A 27,237-nucleotide genomic window follows, 5' to 3' on the forward strand; every position below is an offset into this window, starting at 1 on the left:
CTTTACATTTGGGTACCTATACAGTAATAGTTATGTCATACGACTTATTGTTGTTTATATTATAATTTTAAATTCTTATTAATTTTAAACACATTTAAACTTGTATGTCAACACTACTATTGTTTTAATAAATTACATATATGTAGTACAAACACGTATACTGATTCTTAGGCAATAGGCTTAATATTAAGTCTTTTGTTCACTTTTTAGTTCTGTTTGTTATAAGTCTACCACAATCATTATTCTAAAATAAAATACTATTAATTTACCATTATAAGGAATGTTCTTTTCAAGTCTTGTTACATTAGAGGGTTCCAAAAATATTCTGCAAATAATGCAGCAATTAAAGCAGACTAATATAACTGTAAAGTCGCACCACATACTACTAGTGTAAGCATCAGAAGAGAACTTGTCAGTGCTCATGTAGCTGTAAGCTGCTGTAACAATCAGATTGCTTAGTGATTTGTTTATTTTAGATTAAGAGAGAGCAGATGTCTCTGCTCTTTGATTCAACTGTTGACCTTGACAGGCAGACTCTGTAGTGGGGAGACTGTAGATGGTGCAATCTACGAGTAGCGGCGGTCGGTCATCGATTAGCTATTGAAGCCGACATTGTGTGGTGACAGTTGAGTGGTCCAGTGTTGTTCTTCATTGCTCAGGCGATCGAGTGAGCAGCTTTTGTAAGTACTACTAAGTGCATAAATATATCTCGTATATTCCACATTAATATAGATTTCATACTTTTGATTGGTATTTTGAAATATCAGATATTCTATAATTACGAGAACACACCTAGAATAGGTTCTAATTCGTGCAAAGTCCAACATCTTTAAATATTCATGTAAAACGTTTTCGACAAATACATTATTTGGAATGGAACACAGGGGGATGTTATTTATTACGCTATCTCATAATATATTTTACCGACCCAGCTATCATCTTTTAGGATATAGTACCGGCAAGCCGGACGGACAGTCCGGCGGACTGTTGGACCGATCACACTATACATTTCTAGTTGAATCCAGTCCGGCAAGCGGTATTTTTTAAATATTAAATTACTTTCAATGCGTGTTTAGTAATTGAAATGTTCTCTAGTGATGAAGATGCGAATGCCATTTGTCTTTATTGGTAGTCTTAAATGGTAACAGGAAACGGCGAAAAAACGAAAGTTAATGGTGTAAACAGTGGTTGTCGAAGAGGGGTACGTACTCACACATAAATTTAATAATTGAATTAAATGGAATCCCAAAGGATTGGCACAACTACCTTCTATTGGATGGAAGTACGTAACTAAACCTTTTGTCATTGGTTGCTCCTGTAATTGAAAGAAATAAAGTGATGAGAAGTGCGACATCCCCTCATGAACGCCTTCACGGTTCACTTTCATGAAAACTACTAAATCCCTCGAGACACTGATTTTCTTTTTATCGCGATATGTTGTCTGAACAACCGACAAGAACTGTGTCAACTACGCTGGCTCGCAGTCAGGTGGCCCGCAATCCACACACACGCACAGGCTTGTCTAAATCATCTTCAGAATGGCCGAATAGTCCAAACTGACAGGCCAACCGGAGCCCATACACGCTCTGTGTTCAGGCAGAGCTGTCCGGCTTGCCGGCACGTTCATGCCGCGTTTAACGAACGCCACTGGATACGGGCACCACTGGCCAACGGACGCCAAAGGTTACGGGCTCCACTAGCTGACGTACGCCACAGGCTACTGGATCCACTGGCTATCGAACGCCACAGGCTACTGGACCCACTGGCTAACGAATGCCACAGTCTAGGGCTCCAGTGGCTAACGAACGCCACGGGCTACGGGCTCCACTGGCTAACAGACGCCACAGTCTAGGGCTCCACTGGGTAACGAACGCCACAGGCTGCTTGCTCCACTGGCTAACAGACGCCACTGTCTACGGGCTTCACTGGGTAACGAACGCCACAGGCTGCTTGCTCCACTGGCTAACGAACGCCACTGTCTACTGGCTTCACTGGGTAACGAACGCCACAGGCTGCTTGCTCCACTGGCTAACAGACGCCACAGTCTAGGGCTTCACTGGGTAACGAACGCCACAGGGGCGCTAACAGACGGCTCCACTGGCTAACAGACGCCACAGGCTGCTTGCTCCACTGGCTAACGAACGCCACTGTCTACGGGCTTCACTGGGTAACGAACGCCACAGGCTGCTTGCTCCACTGGCTAACGAACGCCACTGTCTACTGGCTTCACTGGGTAACGAACGCCACAGGCTGCTTGCTCCACTGGCTAACAGACGCCACAGTCTAGGGCTCCACTGGGTAACGAACGCCACAGGCTGCTTGCTCCACTGGCTAACGAACGCCACTGTCTACTGGCTTCACTGGGTAACGAACGCCACAGGCTGCTTGCTTCACTGGCTAACAGACGCCACAGTCTAGGGCTTCACTGGGTAACGAACGCCACAGGCTGCTTGCTTCACTGGCTAACAGACGCCACAGTCTAGGGCTCCACTGGGTAACGAACGCCACAGGCTGCTTGCTTCACTGGCTAACAGACGCCACAGTCTAGGGCTTCACTGGGTAACGAACGCCACACGGGCTACGGGCTCCACTGGCTAACAGACGCCACAGTCTAGGGCTCCACTGGGTAACGAACGCCACAGGCTGCTTGCTCCACTGGCTAACGAACGCCACTGTCTACTGGCTTCACTGGGTAACGAACGCCACAGGCTGCTTGCTTCACTGGCTAACAGACGCCACAGTCTAGGGCTTCACTGGGTAACGAACAGAAAGCCACAGGCTGCTTGCTCCACTGGCTAACGAACGCCACGGGATACGGGTTCCACTGGCCAACGGACGACACAGGCTACGGCTTCCACTGGCCAACGGACGACACAGGCTACGGGTTCCACTGGCCAACGGACGCCACAGGCTACTAGATCCACTGGCTAACGAACGCCACAGGCTACTGGACCTACTAGCCAATGGACGCAACTTTCTATAATCTCCACTATGCAACGTACCCACTGGCTAAAATGCGCCATTAGTTAAATGACTCCACGGATGTCACAGGATAACGTGACAGTTGCAATGTTGCAGAAGTGGTTTCAAGGAGAGGCATAGCCATTGTTAACAATCTTTGGAATTAGTACAATGCTGTAAAAGTGAAATAAAAATAGGCAGTTTTATTGAGACAGGATGTGTAATGCCACGAGCAAAAAATAACTTTCCTCCTCATTTTAATGTTTGATAGTTATCGCACAGACAAGTGTAATTCATCTGGACAGAAAGAGAGCAAGACTACATCTCGCGCCAGTCGCCTTATTTAACGTTAGGTGAGAGACCCCTTGGATTATTGACAAGATGTAGTACAAACAAATGTTTTGTAAATTTAACATTGAAAATATCACGCGCGCGTGTTGCTTTATTTAATTGTTAGGTGAGAGACCCCTTGGATTATTGACAAGATGTAGTACAAACAAATGTTTTGTAAATTTAACATTGAAAATATCACGCGCGTGTTGCTTTATTTATTGTTAGGTGAAAGACGCCCTTGATTATTGACAAGATGCAGTACAAACAAATGGTTTCTAAATTTAACATTGAAAATATCACGCGCGTGTTGCTTTATTTATTGTTAGGTGAAAGACGCCCTTGATTATTGACAAGATGCAGTACAAACAAATGTTTTGTAAATTTAACATTGAAAATATCACGCGCGTGTTGCTTTATTTATTGTTAGGTGAAAGACGCCCTTGATTATTGACAAGATGCAGTACAAACAAATGTTTTGTAAATTTAACATTGAAAATATCACGCGCGTGTTGCTTTATTTATTGTTAGGTGAAAGACGCCCTTGATTATTGACAAGATGCAGTACAAACAAATGGTTTGTAAATTTAAGATAGAAAAAACATTTCGTGCGCGTCGCTTTATTGTGTTGTCAGGTGAAAGACGCAAAATCAAATCAAATCTTTAATTGCTCGTCACAATTACACATTGTATGGCAACGTCAGAATTAATTATACATTTAAGATACTCGCGCATTCCACATTACCACCACGTCCAAACTATACATAATGTTCATGCATTCCAGTCTCATTCATCCATCGCCAATACTCAACCCACTTCCAGCGCTGGAGTCAGTCATCTAATTGGCGGTCTCCCAGTTAACGCCAGAAACTCGTCAACGCTGTAAAATGGATTTGACACCAGGAAGCGCTTAAGACGAGCTTTTGACGCCTTGGGCGTTTTGTAATAGAATTTGGCAGACTGTTGATAAAATGAACATCTGCCTGCGAAGGCAAGTGCTCATAAACCACCGTTCTGTGTCTTCAAGTTACGGTAGTTATCTCTGCCTCTAGGTCTCATACACGTGTATGTTACGTCCCCTGGTTAGGGCACATTTAGACCAAACAGAACAAAGATGTTTCTAAAATGTAGAGACTGGGCCCAAAGTCCAACAGTTGCAAAGTTTTTTGAATGCTGTCCTGCACGACTCTCTGAAATTCAACTTTGCGATGATACGAATTGCTTTTTTTTTTGCAATTTGAACACCCTCAGGAAATTATTGTCTGTAAGGCCCCCCACAACACCACTCCATAGCAAAGGGTGAGAGTGAATTAGCCCATAATATGCCGCAATCAATACCTGACTGGGGCAGTACCGGGGCCAAGGACCTCAAAACATATATTCCTGAGGACAGTCTTGGCACACACATGGTCAATGTGATTATTCCATGTCAACCCTCGGTCGAGGAGTATTCCGAGGAATTTTGAGGAGTAGACTTCTTCCAATATGGAATCTGCCAACATGACAGCTGACCCACATTGGGAGTCCACTGGGCGCAGTGCGAAATTTAGCACGTTGGATTTCGAAGAACAAGAATTAGTTTGAAGGTTGAGGCTATTGAAATATTGCACACAATGTTGATATCGACAAAGGTTTGTAGCTCCAAACCTTCTTGTGTGTTATCTCTGAAACAGAGAGTCGTGTCATCAGCATACTGCACAATTTTACCATGCAGCAGCGATGAACTGTACGTCATTGACGTACAACAGGAAAAGGATTGGGCTGAGTATAGAGCCCTGAGGAACTCCATAACTCAGTTTTGAATTGGTTTAGAAAGTTGGTTTGATATCTGGAACCACTTGAGTTCTCTGACTTAAAAATGACTTAAGCCATAAGAGCGGTACATCCCCTCGGATGCCATGAGAATGTAGTGTGTCTAGCAGTATTTTCATGGGTCAACGCAGTCGAATGCTTTTAGAAAGGTCAAGGAACACACTTAATGTGTGATCCTGACGTTCTAGTCCCCTCTACAACCATATCAACCAGACTCACCACTGCGTCTATCGTAGATTTATTTTTCCTGAATCCAAATTGATGTTCAGAAAGCTGGTTGTTTTTATTTAAAGAAATAACAGCATTCTCGTTAGAAAAAGTATTTTTTCAAATATTTTGCTCAATATAGGCAAAATTGAGACGCGGGCCGATAGTTATTTATTGAACAGGGGTTTTCTTTCTTGAAAATTGGATGCACTTTTGCAATTTTTAGGAGAGAGGGAAAAACTCCTGAGTTAAAAGACAAATTGACCAATTGAGTCAGTGGTTTCATTCACGATATGCCTAGTGCGAGCATTGTTTTATTAACCAACATGGATCTCGATTATAGATCATTTGATTTTTTAGCTGGTAATTGTTGAATGATTTTATTGAGCTCTTCCTCAACTACAGGAGTCAGAGCCATTTAGGCTGTTGGACTCTGTCTGCGCGTGGGATTCCCCTGTGGCAGCGATGGACGATGGTGGCCCCGTCCACAAGCAACAGACGCAAAAAATCCCGTTTTAAACTCGTCGGCAACCCTAGAAGCATCACTCACTAGGGGTGTCCCCCAATTTTGACAGTTGATTTTGCTTGGATTCGTGATGTTTATTGTTAAATGATGCCCCATACAGTTTTAGAAAACGATTTTTTTTTGAATAAATAATTGATTTTGAGACATCATACGCTTTTGCAGCTTGGATCACCTTTCTATACATTTCTTTATATTTCGAAAAAAAAAATTTGAACTGTTCAATTGTACGTTTTCCTGTTTATTTCGGATAAAAACTTGAGTTTCCTCTCTCGAAACCAAAATGCCTTTAGTGATCCAAGTATTATTTACCTTCTTATGACGAGGTTTGATCGTTTTTGTAGGACAGCAGGTGTTTAGAATGGAAATTAAAAAACATTCATTGAAAATTTGAAAACTGCTGCTCTACTGGGTGTGAAGAAATTAAAAATTTCCACTTTTCTTTTGAAAGGGAAGCGTTAACGAGAGCAATATTTTCTGGCCTCGTGTCTTTTATTGTTTGGTAATTTCTTGGGTTTTTATTCGCGATTTTTTGTTTTGCACTAAATGATAGCCTCTAGGCCATAGTGGTCTGAGATAGCTGTGTTGACCAGCGACAACTGTAACATTTTCAACGCTTGTGATGATGTTATCAATAGCCGACTGTGTTGTAGCCGTCACTCTCGTATGGAGTTTTGACCAAGAAGTTCAAGGCCAAATGACCTCAGCAGATCGACTAGTCGATCCTGTGCATCCATTTGCATCCACGTTGAGATCTCCCATCAAGACGTAATCGTATTGATGGTTAGTCAGGTCAGTAAGTAACACGTTCGAATTTTGAAAAAAAACTGATCTTCATTTCCCACTGGGAGACCTGTAAATCCCTATCACAATTAATGTTGGACCTGTTAGTTTTGTACTATGATCCCCAACTGCTTCGAAATTTTTCGCGGTCGATTCTTTGATTGTAAATTTTGTGAAAACTAAATTTTTGTCTCAGAAAAATTGCTACACCACCTCCTTTGGAGGTCTGGTGACAGTACGCTTCTGCAATTTTGTAAATTTGGAATTTTGCATAGTTCAAGGTTTTCGTTGTTTAAAACCGTTTTCGGTTACAACGAGTATATATGATATTTCCAGCTCCTCACACATCAGCTGAATTTCATCCAATTTGTTGGTTGCGTCGACCTGAGCGTTTTGGTGGAGTAGTCTTAGGGAACCTTGAACATGTAATTTTTGGTTTGTCTGATTTTGCCGATTCTGGTCTGTCAATTGTGGGGGTCCCTTTGCTGTAAAGTGGGCCCCCTAAAAAAAACTGAATTTTTTTAAAGTTAAAGAATGTCTGGACTGGGGGAGCGTCTCACGGCGTTTTCTGCGTAGGAGACAACCCTGTATGTTAGCTGGGGCCGTTATGAGGGGGGTTGGTTTCCGAGTCTTCTTGGGCAACAGCGGGCGTTGGCATGCTGGCCGGTGGAAGCAGCAGTTTGCTCGAGGAATTCCCCCCAGAGTCGCGGCTGCGCCTTCGTTTTCTGATATTTGAGTGGATGGTCTCATCGCCGCCACAATCATCCCAGCCAGTAACCGCTTGCCCCGCCAGGAGAGATGTTGGCCGTGTCTCGTGAAATACCTACGGCTGATGTCGTCGAAGTTTAACACTCTAATGTTGTGTCAAAACAGCCAGTTCCTCAATGTAGGCATTCAACGAGCACGGTCTGATAGTGGACAGGGTGTGGGTCGGGTCCAAAAAAGATCGTGGCGAATGCGGCAGTGTGGTGAGGATGATCTCGGTGCTGGAAGATCCAGCAAGCGATGTACCCCTCCAGATAGCGGTAAATATTCCGCTGCTGCCCGCTGACCGCCAGGGTCGTTAGTGCCGGCGATCAGCACCTCGCAGCAGGGCCGGGGCTCAGATGCCGTTCGAACAATATCCCAAAAAACTGGCCGCCGGGTACACAGACGTCGCTCACCGCGGTTGCAGGGCCGATCTGGTTTCTTCACAAGTCCAGCGATGTGGCCTAGCGTGGCTGTCCCCTCGAACAGTTATGGACTTGAACTGTACGTTGCGTGTAGGGGTATTTTGGAGCTTGCCATGATTTTTTAGAGGTTTTTTAAGGTCAATTGGATAATATTGCTTTTTCATTTTAGAGAAAGATTCAATTTTTGGCTTAGTTAAATTTTTTGGTTGGGTGGGCAAATAAATTATTTTGTACTACCGAGGATATATATTTTTGGGCTTCCTCTTCTTCACTTCTGTCCCACCTGTTGTTTCTCTTTAAGATCAAGCGCACTCCGCAAGTTTTCAGCTGCTGCTTCAGACTCGGATTCTCAGCCTCCAAGACCTCTATTGTTGTGCTCAATCTGTCGAGAAAGGTCAGGCTTGTTCACACGTTGCCAGCGGTTGGCTGTTCCGGCAGTCGCACTGCACTCCGACCTCCACAGAAGGCGGGTGGGTTGAGGAGCATCTCGCTCTGCACCTCGCGGTCCGAAGTCACGGGAGCGTGGGTCGTCTGGTCAACGCGGGACGAGGTATCGACAGGGAAAATCTGGTCGTGAACTGCAGTAGTCGAGGGTGTCGGATTCTTATTGTATGATCAAGGAGCCCCTGGAACTCTTTGTTAAGGCGTTTCTATCTCCTTTTTTAAATAAATAAAATAAATAAGGCCTTTATTCTTGAGCGGATTTCAGTTTACAATCTGTTTTACAATCGACTCACGTCAAACTAATCATAACAGTACAATTTGTATTTTAAAAACTGTGACAACCCAAATATTGCGTGCTGGTAATTTACATAGAAAATTCATACTTAAACAACAATACATCATTAAGGTACCTATTACAGTTTTAACTTCCTTTTTGAAAGTTTTAACAGACAAAGTCTTTATAACTGGTGGTAAGGCATTGTACTTCCTGGGGTCCAAAGTAACGAGAAGGACCTTTTTGTAGCCTCCAACCGCACACGCGGCAGTTTGCAGCTTTGTCGTCCTGTCGAGTGTGCCGTTCTCTTAGAGTCGCTCGCGCCACTAGTTTCCGTCTCAGGTAAAGAGGGTTCACCAGTTACCAAAAAAAAAAAAAAACCTTATGCACCAATGTCACAGTTTGGAGCCTACAAATATCTTGAACAGGAGTGTAAATTTGCTCTTTTTGCGATAAGGTGAGATGTGGTCAAATATTTTTTTAGATTATAAACAAACCTCAGCGCACTGTTCTGTATCCGTTGCAAGGATGTACATTTGCCTCTTGAGTTAAGCAGGCTACCAAACACTGGAAGGGCGTAATATATTGATGGAAATACTAGAGAATTTACAAATATGCAGCTTTGAAAGCATTGGAATTAACGCTCTGTATCTATTCAAAACTCTCAATTTACACATTGCACGTTGAGAAATCAATTCAACATGTTTAAGAAAGTTTAGCTGATTGTCAATTATAACTCCCAGGACTTTAACAAAAACACGATCTTCCAAACAAATACCCTCAACAGAAACAGAGAGAATACTCCTGTTCATGGTCTCTTTAATGGGACGGTGAGCAAAAATGCACCACAGAACACTTATCTGCATTCAACTTTAGGCCATGTCCCTCCGACCACTCTTTAACCCTACGCAGATCAGCATTGAAACAACTGCACCGCTTCATGGACACCTGGAGGGGGATATTGTTTAGAAGCATCTGAGAGTCATCCGCATAGGAGTAGAGTGAACACGAGGACAATGCAAGTTCAAGATCAGCAGTATATAAAATGAACATAACAGGCCCTAAAACATGACCCTTGAGGAACCCCTGTATCCTTCGACAGCGAGGAAGAGCATTTTTCTTTTACCTTCGTCACCTGACTCCGTCCGCTCAAATATGAGCCAAACCATTTTATAGCGATTTCATTAAACCTATAGAAATTTAATTTGGCAAGAAACAGTTCATAATTCACTGAGTCGAACGCTTCAGAGAAATCAAGCGTCCCCCCCCCGCCAAAATACTCCAAAACCTTTATCTTTCGCTACATGCAGCTCATCCATAATGTTTATCAAGGCGGAGGTAAGTGCTGAAAGACTTCCTAAAACCAGACTGATGTACAGGAAAAATATTTTCAGCCTCAATGAAAGCTGTCAACTGATTCACCACTACCCTTCTCAAGGATTTTTTGACATGGCCGGAAGGATCGATATCGGCCTAAATTGGGAAATCACACTTGGGATTCAGTTTATTTTGGGTATGGGCGTGACAAGACTTTGCTTCCAGCATGATGGAAAACACCCAGAAGCAAGGGACAGGTTAACAAATGCGTAATAGCTCTCAAGCAATATGGACTAATGGCTTTTCACTAGCCTGATAGATATTCCATCAGTCCCCACAGCCACTGACGTAATGTTATTCATTATGCATTTGATCTCACCCTCAGTAACTGGCACAAAACTGAAACCATGCGCCAGATCCTCACAAACATTGTTTCTGTAGAAATTCAGTTTTCTCGAGGCTATTCCTGTCCCCCCTTCCACCCACCCATGCCTGCAAAGTACCTGTTGAGGTCATCAGCTGAGAATCTTATATCGTCACTATTACGGTCATTTTCCAGCACTCCACCGGACCGTAAAACACCCCAGAATGAGATTTAGAGTCCTTACAATTCAGCTTGTCGTGAAAGTAATTTCGTTTTTGCTCTTCTGATGGGCGCAGTTCAATTTATTTCGTGCCTTACAGTACAACGTTCTAGCAGCCAAAACATCACTATCATGCAGTCTGTGTTTGAAATAATTTTTTTTTTGTGAGCTCTCTTATCTCGGTCACTCCGTCCCATGGGGGTTCTTTTCTTCTTGGTGACTCGCTTTCTTGTTAACGGTACGCAGGTGTCAAGCAGTTGGACAATGTAGGTAGTTATAACAATTGACTAACTTCCTCGACCGAGGTCTTTGTCTCGATATCATCCCAATCAATACGTGACAATAAAGAAACATAAAGAGACACATCGAAATTGGAAAATTTCGATAAGTTATAAATTTCTCCTTTGGCCTATAGTTGCCATAACCTGAGATCACAATATACCAGGTGGTGGTCCCCGTAATTTGTTTACGTCTTGAATCAACACCAATTTTGAGGACGTATCCAACTAAACCAATTTTGACAATGTCTAGACCTTTATTCACAACAATATGGTCGATCAATGTCGAAGAGCTCTCGGTGACACGAGTGGGCTCTGTTATGATTGTACCAACCCTAACGATTCATACAGGTTTTTTCAGGAATCTACAATCGCCTTACCAGTATCCATAAGATTTACATTAATGTCACCCAACAAAACAACATCATCAACATCCAACATCTGATCAATAAACAAAGTCGATCTTTTTTAGTCGTGCGATCTCTGCTGCTGCATCCTCAGGTGTTGTTTTTGAGGGGTGAGGTTCCGGGTTTCCATAGAGGACAGACGCAGGTGGGAAGGCGGTGGAGTGTGGCGGCGGGGTCCCCGCCCGGGCGTGGAGCAGGCGGGCGCGGGCCGTCGTCGGTGTGACGGGAGACGCGGTGGACTCCCCCGCATTACGGAGCTTAAGTATTGATTATTGACGCCCTTGATTATTAACAAGTGTACCCGGTTAATTGGTTAATTAAATTTCATATAATGTAAATTTCACAACCTAGTCAGCCCAATATAATTTAAAATATTATTTTATCCAATGTTCCGGAAACTAAAATTTATCGGCGGAGTAACTACCTAATTGGCACGCGTATGAATATTTTCTTCTAACCCTTTGTAGCAGCCCAACGTACGTGACCGAGCAGACCTCGCGCGCTTTGTCCGTAAGTAAAATTTATCTTTTCGTAACTATTAAATTAGCCCTTTGATATATAAAAATGAATGTAAACGTAAAGTAAAGTTGTAAATAGTAAAGTAACTTACTCTTGAAGATCTTTTATTTGCTTGATTGAAATAGATACACGTTGTGGCGTCGTCCTTCGGGCGAACACGTTGTTGTAATGGATTTTTTTTGTATCATTAAATGGCTAATACCGTCGCGAATTTGTTTTAGGCGAGTTCACGTAGCTCACGTAGCTGATGAATCTCACGTGTTGTTTGAGTAGATGGCTACCACTTTCCCAACTCTACTCCTCTTCTAGAAATAACCGTTCTTAGACTACAGCTTCAATGTCTCGTGTCAAGACGCCGACATCCGGGTTGTGAGTCTACATATTGCGAAGGGAAGTGAAATCTTGTTGTGTTATAAAGTAAAACATCGTAGGCATAATTCCAGAGAACATTGGATATTTTAGGCCCACCCATAAGACATACGTTTTTAGTTCTTGTATTCTAAATGGCAGCAACGTGGCATTACATACTTTTCCTTTACCATCCAAAAGTGGTGCTTGTAAGTTTCACAAATTAAACTGAGCTTATAAGTAAACTTTGCAATTCGAGTATTTATTACTACGACCTCAGAAGTCACCACCCCCATGTGTTATCGTCATTCGGTACACAAGATGCAGTACAAACAAACGGTTTGTAAATTTAACTATGAAAATATCACGCGCGTGTTGCTTTATTTATTGTTAGGTAAAAGACGCCATTAATTATTGACAAGATGTAGTACAAACACGTGGTTTGTAAATTTTACATAGAAAACATCACATGAGAGTCGCTTTATTTGTTGTTACGTGAGACAGGTCACCTGATTATTGACAAGATGTAGTACAAACACGTGGTTTGTAAATTTTACATAGAAAACATCACATGAGAATCGCTTTATTTGTTGTTACGTGAGACAGGTCACCTGATTATTGACAAGATGTAGTACAAACACGTGGTTTGTAAATTTTACATAGAAAACATCACATGAGAATCGCTTTATTTGTTGTTTACGTGAGACAGGTCACCTGATTATTGACAAGATGTAGTACAAACACGTGGTTTGTAAATTTTACATAGAAAACATCACATTAGAATCGCTTTATTTGTTGTTACGTGAGACAGGTCACCTGATTATTGACAAGATGTAGTACAAACACGTGGTTTGTAAATTTTACATAGAAAACATCACATGAGAATCGCTTTATTTGTTGTTACGTGAGACAGGTCACCTGATTATTGACAAGATGTAGTACAAACACGTGGTTTGTAAATTTTACATAGAAAACATCACATGAGAATCGCTTTATTTGTTGTTACGTGAGACAGGTCACTTGATTATTGACAAGATGTAGTACAAACACGTGGTTTGTAAATTTTACATAGAAAACATCACATGAGAAATCGCTTTATTTGTTGTTACGTGAGACAGGTCACCTGATTATTGACAAGATGTAGTACAAACACGTGGTTTGTAAATTTTACATAGAAAACATCACATGAGAATCGCTTTATTTGTTGTTACGTGAGACAGGTCACCTGATTATTGACAATATGTAGTAAGCTTATGGGTTTGCAAATTTAACTTAGAACATATTTAGATAGTATTTACACTACAAAAACGAGCTGTTAAGATCGTATGAAAATTGAAATCTAGAGTCGAGTAAAAATGCTTTCAGGGAACTAGGATTGCTGACTTTGTCTTGCCTCTACCTCTTCGAGGTGGACATACACTGTCGAGTCGTTATCTTTATTCATCTGAATTCAACAAATGCATTTTGGTGTATCAGGCGTTTTACTGGGTAATTTAATGAAAAACCAATCAGTAGCATAAGGTCTTGGTTCTGATGTCAAGAGTGAACTATGATAGAAAGATTTAAAAGTTTAAGCTTATATGAGCCCGAAAGAAATTTTGTTTCTAAACCATTTTTAATGTTTACTTAAAACGACTATTGAAGTTTCCAATGCAGTGTATTAATTGTTTTATGCACCTATATTATTATTATTATTATTCTACGACTAAAGTACTTCCGGTACATATGAGCTAAGTAAGGATGGCAAAGCAAAGGAAACTAAACATAATGAAACCAAACCAAACCTAACCCAACCCAATCCGACCCAGCACAACTTAATACGATTCCAACCCGGCCCAACCTAACTCAGCCCAGAATACAGCAGTTCACGTCACCAACCAGCGTGATATATTAGTTCAGAGTGCGGACACTTTGCCACTTCATCTGCACAAGACACGTCCGAACCTAACTCAGCCCAGAATACAGCAGTTCACGTCACCAACCAGCGTGATATATTAGTTCAGAGTGCGGACACTTTGCCACTTCATCTGCACAAGACACGTCCGAACCTAACTCAGCCCAGAATACAGCAGTTCACGTCACCAACCAGCGTGATATATTAGTTCAGAGTGCGGACACTTTGCCACTTCATCTGCACAAGACACGTCCGAACCTAACTCAGCCCAGAATACAGCAGTTCACGTCACCAACCAGCGTGATATATTAGTTCAGAGTGCGGACACTTTGCCACTTCATCTGCACAAGACACGTCCGAACCTAACTCAGCCCAGAATACAGCAGTTCACGTCACCAACCAGCGTGATATATTAGTTCAGAGTGCGGACACTTTGCCACTTCATCTGCACAAGACACGTCCGAACCACAATTATTGGACACCATGTTTACTTGTGATAGCAACAACAATTAACAATTCGCAGAAAACCAAAGCCCGTATAGGGTAGAAGAGAAAAAAATTGAAATATTAGAAAATACTCGTATTGCAGTCGTTTTGCAACTCGTTGAGTAATAATAATAATAATAATTCTTTATTGCAGTAAAACAATTAACAAAATTGCATTGCAAGCGTCATTTCAACATTTTGATTTAAATATCTATAAACTAAAACCTATCTTATCATAGGAACAGTTAATTCCACATACTCATGTGTGAACCTAACAATATATTGTATTTTGCATGTTTTGGATATCAGAAAAGGATAAATAGAATAATAATAATAAAATATTAATTTTCATCCCAGCGGCCCATCGTAAACTCATCAACGGAGTAAAATGCCTTTGACAACAAAAAGTGTCTTAATCGAGATTTGAATTGTTTGGGTTCATTAATTCGTTGAGTAATAGCGAAGGATTAGCACACATGTGGGCTGCTGCACATGTGGGTAAAACTGCACTGCAGATCTTATCAAAGCGACCTCAACCTTCCGCATCAGCTGACTGATAACGACTGCAACTGATGACTAAACTCTTGGCAAACTGGCTCGAGATAACATTTTCTGCTCGAGGCCCTATTTCCTCTTTGCATCATAAAGTGGATACATATAAGTAAGAATTCTTAAAAATCTTTGTATTAGTTTTGGAATTCTTTAGATTCTTTTGAGAGTACTATTTAACATTGAAAGATTGGATTTGACTATTCTCTGTAAGTATAATTGTTACAGAGTGGGTAAAACAAGCCACATTAATAAATATGTGGGTTAACTAGTAATAACACATATTACTATTATTTGATAACACTTATTTTAATTCTTACCAACATGTACAAATATTTGGGTAAACAACTAACAACACGTATTATTATTATTATTATTTAATATCACTTATAATGTTTACCCACATATAAATATATGTATAAAATAATAATAATATAAATTAATTGAATTTTTATAAATGTAATTAATATAAATACTCGTATCACTACATAAGATTTACAACAATAAATGTCCTTGTGAGCAATATTTGGATTGTTCCAGTTCCTAAAACGTATTTCTTCTTTATTTTTAATAAATAAATAAATATATTTTGTGAAACTTATTAAATCACAAGAATTACTGTTTTCCAAGTACACATAGCTGTAGAACACTGTATCCCTCAACTGAAAGCTGTATGTAAGCTCCCGGCCGCCCCTCTGATAACACTGTATCCCTCAACTGAAAGCTGTATGTAAGCTCCCGGCCGCCCCTCTGATAACACTGTATCCCTCAACTGAAAGCTGTATGTAAGCTCCCGGCCGCCCCTCTGATAACACTGTATCCCTCAACTGAAAGCTGTATGTAAGCTCCCGGCCGCCCCTCTGATAACACTGTATCCCTCAACTGAAAGCTGTATGTAAGCTCCCGGCCGCCCCTCTGATAACACTGTATCCCTCAACTGAAAGCTGTATGTAAGCTCCCGGCCGCCCCTCTGATAACACTGTATCCCTCAACTGAAAGCTGTATGTAAGCTCCCGGCCGCCCCTCTGATAACACTGTATCCCTCAACTGAAAGCTGTATGTAAGCTCCCGGCCGCCCCTCTGATAACACTGTATCCCTCAACTGAAAGCTGTATGTAAGCTCCCGGCCGCCCCTCTGATAACACTGTATCCCTCAACTGAAAGCTGTATGTAAGCTCCCGGCCGCCCCTCTGATAACACTGTATCCCTCAACTGAAAGCTGTATGTAAGCTCCCGGCCGCCCCTCTGATAACACTGTATCCCTCAACTGAAAGCTGTATGTAAGCTCCCGGCCGCCCCTCTGATAACACTGTATCCCTCAACTGAAAGCTGTATGTAAGCTCCCGGCCGCCCCTCTGATAACACTGTATCCCTCAACTGAAAGCTGTATGTAAGCTCCCGGCCGCCCCTCTGATAACACTGTATCCCTCAACTGAAAGCTGTATGTAAGCTCCCGGCCGCCCCTCTGATAACACTGTATCCCTCAACTGAAAGCTGTATGTAAGCTCCCGGCCGCCCCTCTGATAACACTGTATCCCTCAACTGAAAGCTGTATGTAAGCTCCCGGCCGCCCCTCTGATAACACTGTATCCCTCAACTGAAAGCTGTATGTAAGCTCCCGGCCGCCCCTCTGATAACACTGTATCCCTCAACTGAAAGCTGTATGTAAGCTCCCGGCCGCCCCTCTGATAACACTGTATCCCTCAACTGAAAGCTGTATGTAAGCTCCCGGCCGCCCCTCTGATAACACTGTATCCCTCAACTGAAAGCTGTATGTAAGCTCCCAGCCGCCCCTCTGATAACACTGTATCCCTCAACTGAAAGCTGTATGTAAGCTCCCGGCCGCCCCTCTGATAACACTGTATCCCTCAACTGAAAGCTGTATGTAAGCTCCCGGCCGCCCCTCTGATAACACTGTATCCCTCAACTGAAAGCTGTATGTAAGCTCCCAGCCGCCCCTCTGATAACACTGTATCCCTCAACTGAAAGCTGTATGTAAGCTCCCGGCCGCCCCTCTGATAACACTGTATCCCTCAACTGAAAGCTGTATGTAAGCTCCCGGCCGCCCCTCTGATAACACTGTATCCCTCAACTGAAAGCTGTATGTAAGCTCCCAGCCGCCCCTCTGATAACACTGTATCCCTCAACTGAAAGCTGTATGTAAGCTCCCAGCCGCCCCTCTGATATACTGATTTTAGTATGCCTTTTCAGTATCATTTTTGACTCAAGAATTCTAGTTAGCTGCCTTTCTTTCAGGTTTGTCCAAGTTACATCTTTTGTTACATACTTATCGCCTCGTCAAGAGCTTTGAAATTATATGCATTTTGATTTATCTTTAAATTTAAGTTTTCTGTGAGTCCTCTAGGGCCGCCCTCCTGACGAGGTAAAAAGTCTCTGATGGTGACAAAAGTTGTCATGCCCGTTATTCAAGTGCAAAGTTTAGCCTTTATAAGTAGAATCATAACAATATTATTTAGTTATTCCGGGGCTGTTAAATACCGACTATCCTTATATTAAAAAGACTTTAAACTAATTATTATAGTATATAAACGAATCATTTATTGTAAATAGAAATAAGATTTTGGAACTGTGTCCTACTCAAAAATACCTTTAATTTGATGTACATCTCTGCCTATGCCCTCGTTTAAGATAATCTTCTAACTCCTTGGTTGTCTCCCATATGTGATGACAATTTGATAAGGGTTTAAAATTGTGTATTCGTACACTTTGTAGCCTATATACGAAGAAGGGTAGGTCTTATTCCTTTATATGTAATGATTGACAAATGTATGTACAGAGTGTTCACAAAGGGTGTCACAAAACTTTCATGGCTATCACATAAAACATGGCTTTTTGTGTTCACATTATTTGAAACAAAAATGTACTGTAAACATAGCTCGAGGAGTGTATCGTATAGCTGCCAGCCGCCATTTTGTATTTTTTAGAAATAGTGAAGCTACAGATACCAAATTTACCATCAAGGTTGAGATGTATAGAACAATTTTAAAAGAACTGTGTTATGTAATTTAATATATACGAAATTGCGTATATCAACTGTTTTGCAATTTTTATTACAATTCCAGCGGTACCTCTCAAGGAAATCCGTGAACATATAAGCGAGTATTACCATTTTAAATGTACGTTTAAACAAGTAAAGGGCAAGAAACGGCCAATGATGACGTGTTTGTTACTTCCTGCTTGTACATATGTTAATATTAAACCTAATTAAATAGTCTTTAAAAATTCTTCTATTATGTATTTCAGCCCATGTGCCAAATTTTATATCTGTAGCTTTACTAGTTCTTGAGATTTTTTTAAATGGCGGCTAGCGGCTAAACGACACATTTCTTGATCTATGTTTATAGGACATTTGTCGTTTGGAATCATAAGTACTTATCCGCCCAAAAGTTTAGTGACACCCTTTTATGAAAACTCTGTATATACTGTAGTGCTGCTAATTTTTGAACACCTCATATGTTATTACTGATCTTTGGTAGCTATTATTCGTGAAGAAATAAATTTAGTTCGTAAAATGTAAAACACGATTATACCTATTGGCAAAGATACCAATAATATTTATTAATAATTTATGTTTTTGCGTTAATTATTTTTTAAAGTTTTTATTATTTGTAACTAAATACAAATATTAATAATACAATCGTATTAAGATCTTTCTCTACTGCCGCCAGTTCAAATAAAATATTTTGATTTGTTCTCAAACGCCTTTGTTGGAAAATAACATTTCCGGTATCTTCACTAACAAAAACTATTATTTAAACATGTGACATATAATACATGTACCGTATGTGTCAACTATTATAGTGAAATGAAGTAACATAGAAAAGTAAACAAACTAAATACGCGTAACATACGACTAATACATTTCCTCAGTTAAATATGTCTCAGACAAAACCGTACGAATCTACATGAACGCGGTATGTATATTTAAAGGTAAACAGATTTGGTTTAAACACCGATATTGCAACATAGCATGCATTATCGCTGCGTATAGAATATGAGTTTTGTTGAGTATAAGGAAAGGCTTCTATTTTGTGGTAGTGTAAAATAATACCCTGAGCCAAGAAGATAATTGTCTATCTCACTGACAATTACTGATAATACTGTAAAATATAAATCAGGTCAAGTGTGATGGAGAACCACGTCTAGAGACATCTCTGCTGCTTAGACAAAGAATTCTTCAATTGATTTTACCAGTGAGACTGCATACTAGTCAGTGAGACGGGCAAGTTTTGGTTTAGTAAAGAATATTCCTTTCTAACTCACTCCACACTAGTGGCGTCAGTTAGAATCAATTTTTAAGTTTCCCGTTTGGCAGTAGTATTACTCATTCCTGTCATGTTGCAGGACTGCTAGAAATTACTCATTGCTAGATGAAAAGTTCTTGGCAGCCTCTCTTCAGGGAGAACAAAGCAATCAGCCAAAGGTGTCAATCGTCAGTTTTAAAATCGCTCCACCCAAACTACAGGCGGTTGCTCGAGTGACATCTGCTCTTTGTGTCTTATCAAAGTTGTGTTGTTGCAGGAATATGGGCGATGGAATCCCCTCCTGGTTAGATGAAAAGTTCTTGGCAGCCTCTCTTCAGGGAGAACAAAGCAATCAGCCAAAGGTGTCGATCGTCAGTTTTAAAATCGCTCCACCCACAACTATTGACGGTTACTCGAGCGATATCTACAGGGTCCATGTAAATTATAGGCGGGAAGGCTCTACACAGGAACAGTCAAAATATCTTGTCGTGAAAGTCCCTGACTCGACCGGGTTGATAAATATTTTGTTGGGTCCCATCAGTTGTGAAAAAGAGCATTTGTGTTATAAAGTTCTGCTCCCGAAAATGATGTCAAAAGTTAAGTGTGCCTTCGCCGCTGAGTCGTTCCACAGCACTGTCGATAAAGTGATCGTAATGGAAGATCTGGGAAAGGAATATCGCTTGGCGGATAGATCCAAACAGTTGGACTTGGAACACTGTAAGTTAGTCTGGGCTACTTTGGCCAAATATCACGCAAGCTCCGTAGCTATACACGCCGAGAACAAAGAAGTGATCGACTTTGTGGCCACAGAAGTGTTCTTCCCGGAAGGTGGAGTCATGCGACAGTGGATAGAGTTGGGGAACAGGACCCTCGGGGTGTCCTTAGAGAAACAGGGTCACAAAGAGTACGCAGACGTTTTCCTCAGCAGAATTGAAAACATTTGGGATACTTTAGTGGAGAATGTAAAGCCTCAACCGGGGCGCTTGAATGTACTGAATCACGGAGACTTGTGGTTGAACAATTTATTTTTTAAATATAATGAAGCAAAAGAACCGGTGGAAGTAAGATTTATAGACTTTCAAGCGTCTCGATATTCTCTCCCCGTAATGGACTTGGTGTACTTTCCTGTACGGCAATGCCCAATACGACGTGAGGGAATATCGACAGAAGGAACTGTACAGCCACTACCTGGAGGTCCTGAACCGCACTCTAGAGGAGCTCGGGCGATCCGAGCGGTTTACGGAACAACAGTTGAAGGAAGATTTGAAATCATCGATTCCTTGGTTTATCGGTACCCTCATCTTTTCCGTGTCACTCATAGTCTTCAGTCAGTTAACTCACGACCTACCCTTCAATGGACTGGTAGCGGACGACTTTGTATCTGGGAAAGCTAATCCCGCCATTCTTCACGTGCTGCAAGGAGAGGACTTCAACTCTCGCCTCCCACACTACGTGAGGCAGTACCTCGCCTTTATTGAATCATAACAGTGTACAAAGCAAAGATCAATATGTCTGTTCAGTTAAGGTTTATTGTTTGCTTAAACTGTAAAGTTTGCTTTATCAATACCTTGTTATCGCTAACAAATACATACAAATTTATAAAATTGCGATATAAATTCTCCAAAAATAAACCAAATTACGATGAATTTAGTAATATATACATTTATTAATAAACTCATAAATGCGACTGATAAATTTAATGCACTGATGTAATGCTCTAAAGGTACTCTAAAGGATACTGTTATCAATGGCAGAACTATTGGATTGTAACACAGTATTTAATTAAATACATTTGTTCATAACTGAATTGCTTTCGTTGCCTAATCAATCTAAATGTCTATTACAACTTTATTAACTTCATATTTTAAATACTTATATAGGATTTGGAAAAGATTAGAGCCACCTTCATTTATTTTAAATTAGCAGCTATCCGGGAAGAAAGAAAAACAGATACACCGTAGACATGTTTCTTTTAAAAGTCATTGTAAGCACTCCTGGGTTAGGTGTTACACTGACAATGGAATATCTTCTGATCCATTTTAGTTTTAAAGTTCAAAGAGCAGTGTTGTGGGGCCCTCAAGTCTGAGAGTGACACGGATTTATAACTACCGTGAAAGACCTTAAACTTATTTAAAATTTTATTTTATAATAAACGATACGAGTAACAAAAAAACTATTTTAGGCCAGCGTGTAGAAATCTTAAATTCGAAGTTCTTAGTTTTCAGTTAACTCACTCATAATATAATGAATAATAGGACTCTATGAGATTTTGAAACAATAACAATAAAAAACATGTTATTGATATGTAACAACATTATAAGTTGTGTCATCAATGCCGATATTGTAATAACAAATTTTAAACGAGACAGTTACTACCCAGGACAAACAAAATGTAGGTTCCTTTTGAATGATTTGTCCCTTGTTTTTAATTTAATATATTCTAGATGTTTAATAAAAGACCTATTTAAGTTTTTTTTTTTAAATAAATTTAGTCTGTGTTACCGAGTATGGGAATGTCTCTGTACAGTCCGACCGCCCGGGTCAAGTCCAGGCGACGAACCTACCTCCATTGTACGCTTGCCCACGCTCTTTCTTTTTAACTCCTTCTACGGAAGAAGAAGTTATAAGCATTGTTATAGGCATGAAAAATAAAAACTCTTCTGGTTTTGACAATATTACCGTGCAACTACTGAAGTTTACGATCCCTGAATTAGCAGCAATTTTGACACATTTAATTAATCTTAGCTTTAGTAAGGGAATATTTCCTGAAAATCTAAAATTAAGCTCTGTTATTCCAATTTTTAAAAATAGTAGTTCAATTAAAACTGACAATCTGAGACCCATTAGTTTGCTTTCAGTTTTCTCAAAATTAATTGAAAAGATTATGGTAGTAAGACTTCAAAAATTTTTGCAGACTACAAATTTTTATAACCCTTGTCAATTTGGTTTTACAAAAGGTAAATCTACAGAGGATGCTCTCATAGCAGTTTCAGAAAAGATTTACAGTAGTTTCAATAATAAACTTAAGACATCAGGTCTTTTTATTGATTTTAAAAAGGCTTTTGATTTGGTTGATCACGGCATTCTCCTATCCAAGTTGGAGGCTGCAGGAGTAAGAGGGATTCCCTTGTGTTGGTTTAAATCTTTCCTTATTGGTAGAAGACAACGTGTTGAAATCGGCAAAATTTTCAGTACTTCAAAGGTTGTTAAGGCCGGAGTACCGCAAGGATCGGTTATCTCGGCAACTTTATTTCTAATTTTTATAAACGACTTGTTAAACTTAAATTTTGAAGGCAGCATTAGTGCTTTTGCTGACGACATTGCCCTTTTTTATTCTCAACAAAACGAAGCCATGATTGGGCTTTCGATTAATCAAGATCTTCGATTGTTAAGAGAGTGGTGTCTCGAAAATCGTATGCAAGTCAACACAAATAAATCCAAATATTTGAATTTTCATTTTTCAGGTTTTGAAATTCCATTTCCTATAATATTTCACTCAAAATTATGCAATTTTCAAAATTGTCTCTGTGAACCTTTGGAGAAAGTAAAACAAATAAAGTATTTAGGTATTGTTTTAGATGAGAAGTTTACTTTTGAAGCACACATTGATGTTCTACACAAAAAAATAAGACAAGCTATAAGGAAGTTTTATTTCTTGAGAAATGTTTGTAGTACTTCGCTACTCAGAACAATTTACTTTGCATTAATTCATTCAAGATTGCAGTATGGAATTGTGTGTTGGGGGTGGTACCTTTAAATTTTTAATTGAAAAACTTAGAATAACTCAAAATTACTTTTTGCGAATAATTTTAAAGGGGTCAAAAAGGGATAGTTCTTTTCCTTTGTTTCAAAATTTGCGTATATTACCTGTTCAGCATATTTTCATTTATAAAGTGCTAAGGATATTTTTTATTAGAAGCGGAAATCTTGGTTTGGAAAATTTGCATTATGTTACAAGATTTAGCCACCAAATTAACTTTAAATTGCCAAAAGTAAACAAGTCATTTTTTCGGCATTCATTTCAGTACTTGGGACCAAAATATTATAATCAGTTATCCAATAGCATTAAATCCAGTGGCAATTTATATAAATTTTCCAAAAAAAGTGTTTGATTGGCTATTGTCTTTGAATGACACAAGTTTTTTAAATAGTATTCTTAGTTAAAGTATTATAAGATAGTACGTTTTTTCCTTAAAGTGTGTTTTCTATAAATGTATATTAAGTTTGTTAATGTGACAAATTTTATAGTTATATTGTTAGGTAAGCATACATTGTTAGTAATAATATTTAAATTGTATTATTATATAGTCATAACAACTGTTTGTCTTTAAGCTTAGAAAAAAAATTAAGTCTATTTGTTCTTTTAGTTTAGAATTTTATCAGATGCTGCAGAAAACGACATTTTTTCAGCTATAATGTTAATGCTAGACTCATAATTTTCAATTTAAAATTCTATTAAAATTACAATTTTGTTTTTTTTTTTCACCTGGCCACAATACTAGCAAAAGTGGCCAGGAAATTTCCAGATGATTTATGTATGTACAAAACTATGTAAAAAATAATTGGAAATAAATCATTATTTCATTATGTAATTATAACGTACGTTATTATCGTGGTAATCCAATCCCTCAAATGATATATATTTAAATTTGAATGCAATATTGTTTCTAAAATTACACGCAAGGAAAGGTCAAAAGTTCTAATTCTTTAAGTGCATTTTTTATAAGATCAACCATCTCTGAAACTCTTTATTACAAGAGTTTCATTATTACATTGCAACCTCCCCAAACAGAAATACCGCATGATAAGTGAGAATATACACCACAATAGGCCAATTTTAATACGGATGTTGTGCAGTATTTACTTACATTTCTCAATGCAACTCTGCCAGATGACACTTTTGAACAAAAGCTATTGGCGTGTTTGTTAAAATGTCATTGTTTATCAGTACAAATTCTAGAGAAATTTTTACAATTAATCTCGTCAATTATGGTTTCATCAATCATAAAATTCATGTTAGTATGCTGAACAGGAAAATGACAAGCAGAAAATTTTATGAAATTAGATTTCCGTATGGTAGTTTTTGAATTGATATCGAATAAAAAATTTTTCACATGGATTTAAGTCTACAAAAGTTTTCAGTTCGCTAAAGTAAAGAGTCGTATCATATGTATAGTGGATTAAATTTCCAACTGTTAACGAAGACGTTCAATTATTTACATACCATAAAAAAACATGAGACGAAGATTCGATCTCAGAGGGACACAAAAGCATAAATTTCATCTTGTTAAATTGTATTGGCTAGATATAATTCTATCCCAATTTGTGGCACTCCAAAATACCATGATTCTGAAAAATGATGGAAAGCCTGATGATTTAGACAATCAAAGGCTTTCGATAGATCTAGAAAGATGCCAGTGTTGCAAGTGGTTTCCCAATTCTTTAACAATTAACTCCATTAAGAGTGGTACAACATTGTTGGTTGACTTCCCTTGCCTGGACCAAAATTAAAGTCTTGATAAGGCTATGTATTTTTCGAGATATCCTAACAAGAAACCCCCAATCTTGTTGTTGAAGGCTATAATTAAATTTTAGGATACTGTTTTGTTGTATTGTCCGTCTAATTATTAATTTTTCGTGATAAAATTTAGCACACCAGTTTTCAATGAAGATCTATTCTAAAATATTGCAAATGGAAGATTAAGATAACCATGTACGCAGGTGTGGGAAGCCTATTTCGGCCAAAAAGTATATACCTGTGGCCATTGTAGTTTATTTCGGTCTAAAGTATCACGGGTGCTATAGCAGAGTTTGTCTAAAAGGCCGACTTCAGTCAAAAACAACAAAGATGTGCTTTATAACACTCTGTAACACTTTGGCTCCCAAGAGACACAACACATAGTCAAGGTCTGCTCAGAGGAGTCAGCACTTGTACGCTCTGGGAGTGAATGTGTTATAACAGTCTGTAACACTTTGGCTCCCAAGAGACACAACACATAGTCATGGTCTGCTCAGAGGAGTCAGCACTTGTACGCTCTGGGAGTGAATGTGTTATAACAGTCTGTAACACTGTGGCTCCCAAGAGACACAACACATAGTCATGGTCTGCTCAGAAGAGTCAGCACTTGTACGCTCTGGGAGTGAATGTGTTATAACAGTCTGTAACACTTTGGCTCCCAAGAGACACAACACATAGTCATGGTCTGCTCAGAGGAGTCAGCACTTGTACGCTCTGGAAGTGAATGTGTTATAACAGTCTGTAACACTTTGGCTCCCAAGAGACACAACACATAGTCAAGGTCTGCTCAGAGGAGTCAGCACTTGTACGCTCTGGGAGTGAATGTGTTATAACAGTCTGTAACACTTTGGCTCCCAAGAGACACAACACATAGTCATGGTCTGCTCAGAGGAGTCAGCACTTGTACGCTCTGGGAGTGAATGTGTTATAACAGTCTGTAACACTTTTGGCTCCCAAGAGACACAACACATAGTCATGGTCTGCTCAGAGGAGTCAGCACTTGTACGCTCTGGGAGTGAATGTGTTATAACAGGCTGTAACACTTTGGCTCCCAAGAGACACAACACATAGTCATGGTCTGCTCAGAGGAGTCAGCACTTGTACGCTCTGGGAGTGAATGTGTTATAAACAGTCTGTAACACTTTGGCTCCCAAGAGACACAACACATAGTCAAGGTCTGCTCAGAGGAGTCAGCACTTGTACGCTCTGGGAGTGAATGTGTTATAACAGTCTGTAACACTTTGGCTCCCAAGAGACACAACACATAGTCATGGTCTGCTCAGAGGAGTCAGCACTTGTACGCTCTGGGAGTGAATGTGTTATAACAGTCTGTAACACTTTAGCTCCCAAGAGACACAACACATAGTCATGGTCTGCTCAGAGGAGTCAGCACTTGTACGCTCTGGGAGTGAATGTGTTATAACAGTCTGTAACACTTTGGCTCCCAAGAGACACAACACATAGTCATGGTCTGCTCAGAGGAGTCAGCACTTGTACGCTCTGGGAGTGAATGTGTTATAACAGTCTGTAACACTTTGGCTCCCAAGAGACACAACACATAGTCATGGTCTGCTCAGAGGAGTCAGCACTTGTACGCTCTGGGAGTGAATGTGTTATAACAGTCTGTAACACTTTGGCTCCCAAGAGACACAACACATAGTCATGGTCTGCTCAGAGGAGTCAGCACTTGTACGCTCTGGGAGTGAATGTGTTATAACAGTCTGTAACACTTTGGCTCCCAAGAGACACAACACATAGTCATTGGTCTGCTCAGAGGAGTCAGCACTTGTACGCTCTGGGAGTGAATGTGTTATAACAGGTCTGTAACACTTTGGCTCCCAAGAGACACAACACATAGTCATGGTCTGCTCAGAGGAGTCAGCACTTGTACGCTCTGGGAGTGAATGTGTTATAACAGGCTGTAACACTTTGGCTCCCAAGAGACACAACACATAGTCATTGGTCTGCTCAGAGGAGTCAGCACTTGTACGCTCTGGGAGTGAATGTGTTATAACAGGCTGTAACACTTTAGCTCCCAAGAGACACAACACATAGTCATGGTCTGCTCAGAGGAGTCAGCACTTGTACGCTCTGGGAGTGAATGTGTTATAACAGTCTGTAACACTTTGGCTCCCAAGAGACACAACACATAGTCATGGTCTGCTCAGAGGAGTCAGCACTTGTACGCTCTGGGAGTGAATGTGTTATAACAGTCTGTAACACTTTGGCTCCCAAGAGACACAACACATAGTCATGGTCTGCTCAGAGGAGTCAGCACTTGTACGCTCTGGGAGTGAATGTGTTATAACAGTCTGTAACACTTTAGCTCCCAAGAGACACAACACATAGTCATGGTCTGCTCAGAGGAGTCAGCACTTGTACGCTCTGGGAGTGAATGTGTTATAACAGTCTGTAACACTTTAGCTCCCAAGAGACACAACACATAGTCATGGTCTGCTCAGAGGAGTCAGCACTTGTACGCTCTGGGAGTGAATGTGTTATAACAGTCTGTAACACTTTAGCTCCCAAGAGACACAACACATAGTCATGGTCTGCTCAGAGGAGT

General features: G+C 40.1%; 2 protein-coding genes across 2 annotated transcripts in view; both read left to right on the forward strand.

Moving 5' to 3' along the window:
* Positions 1 to 595: 595 nt before the first annotated feature.
* LOC124368357 overlaps positions 596 to 27,237 on the forward strand; it is a 53,336-nt gene continuing 26,694 nt past the window's right edge. The window contains exon 1 of the mRNA XM_046825638.1: positions 596 to 680. The gene's annotated coding sequence lies outside the window, so the exon portion shown is untranslated. The remainder of the gene's footprint in view (positions 681 to 27,237) is intronic.
* Positions 18,670 to 23,745, forward strand: LOC124368358. The gene is made up of 2 exons (XM_046825640.1): positions 18,670 to 18,823; positions 19,431 to 23,745. The coding sequence occupies exon 2, from the start codon at positions 19,435 to 19,437 to the stop codon at positions 20,545 to 20,547; it is 1,113 nt and encodes a 370-aa protein (XP_046681596.1). The 5' UTR covers positions 18,670 to 18,823; positions 19,431 to 19,434; the 3' UTR covers positions 20,548 to 23,745.

This window comes from Homalodisca vitripennis, chromosome 8 (assembly GCF_021130785.1).
Source record: "Homalodisca vitripennis isolate AUS2020 chromosome 8, UT_GWSS_2.1, whole genome shotgun sequence".
NCBI classification, from domain to species: Eukaryota; Metazoa; Arthropoda; class Insecta; order Hemiptera; family Cicadellidae; genus Homalodisca; species Homalodisca vitripennis.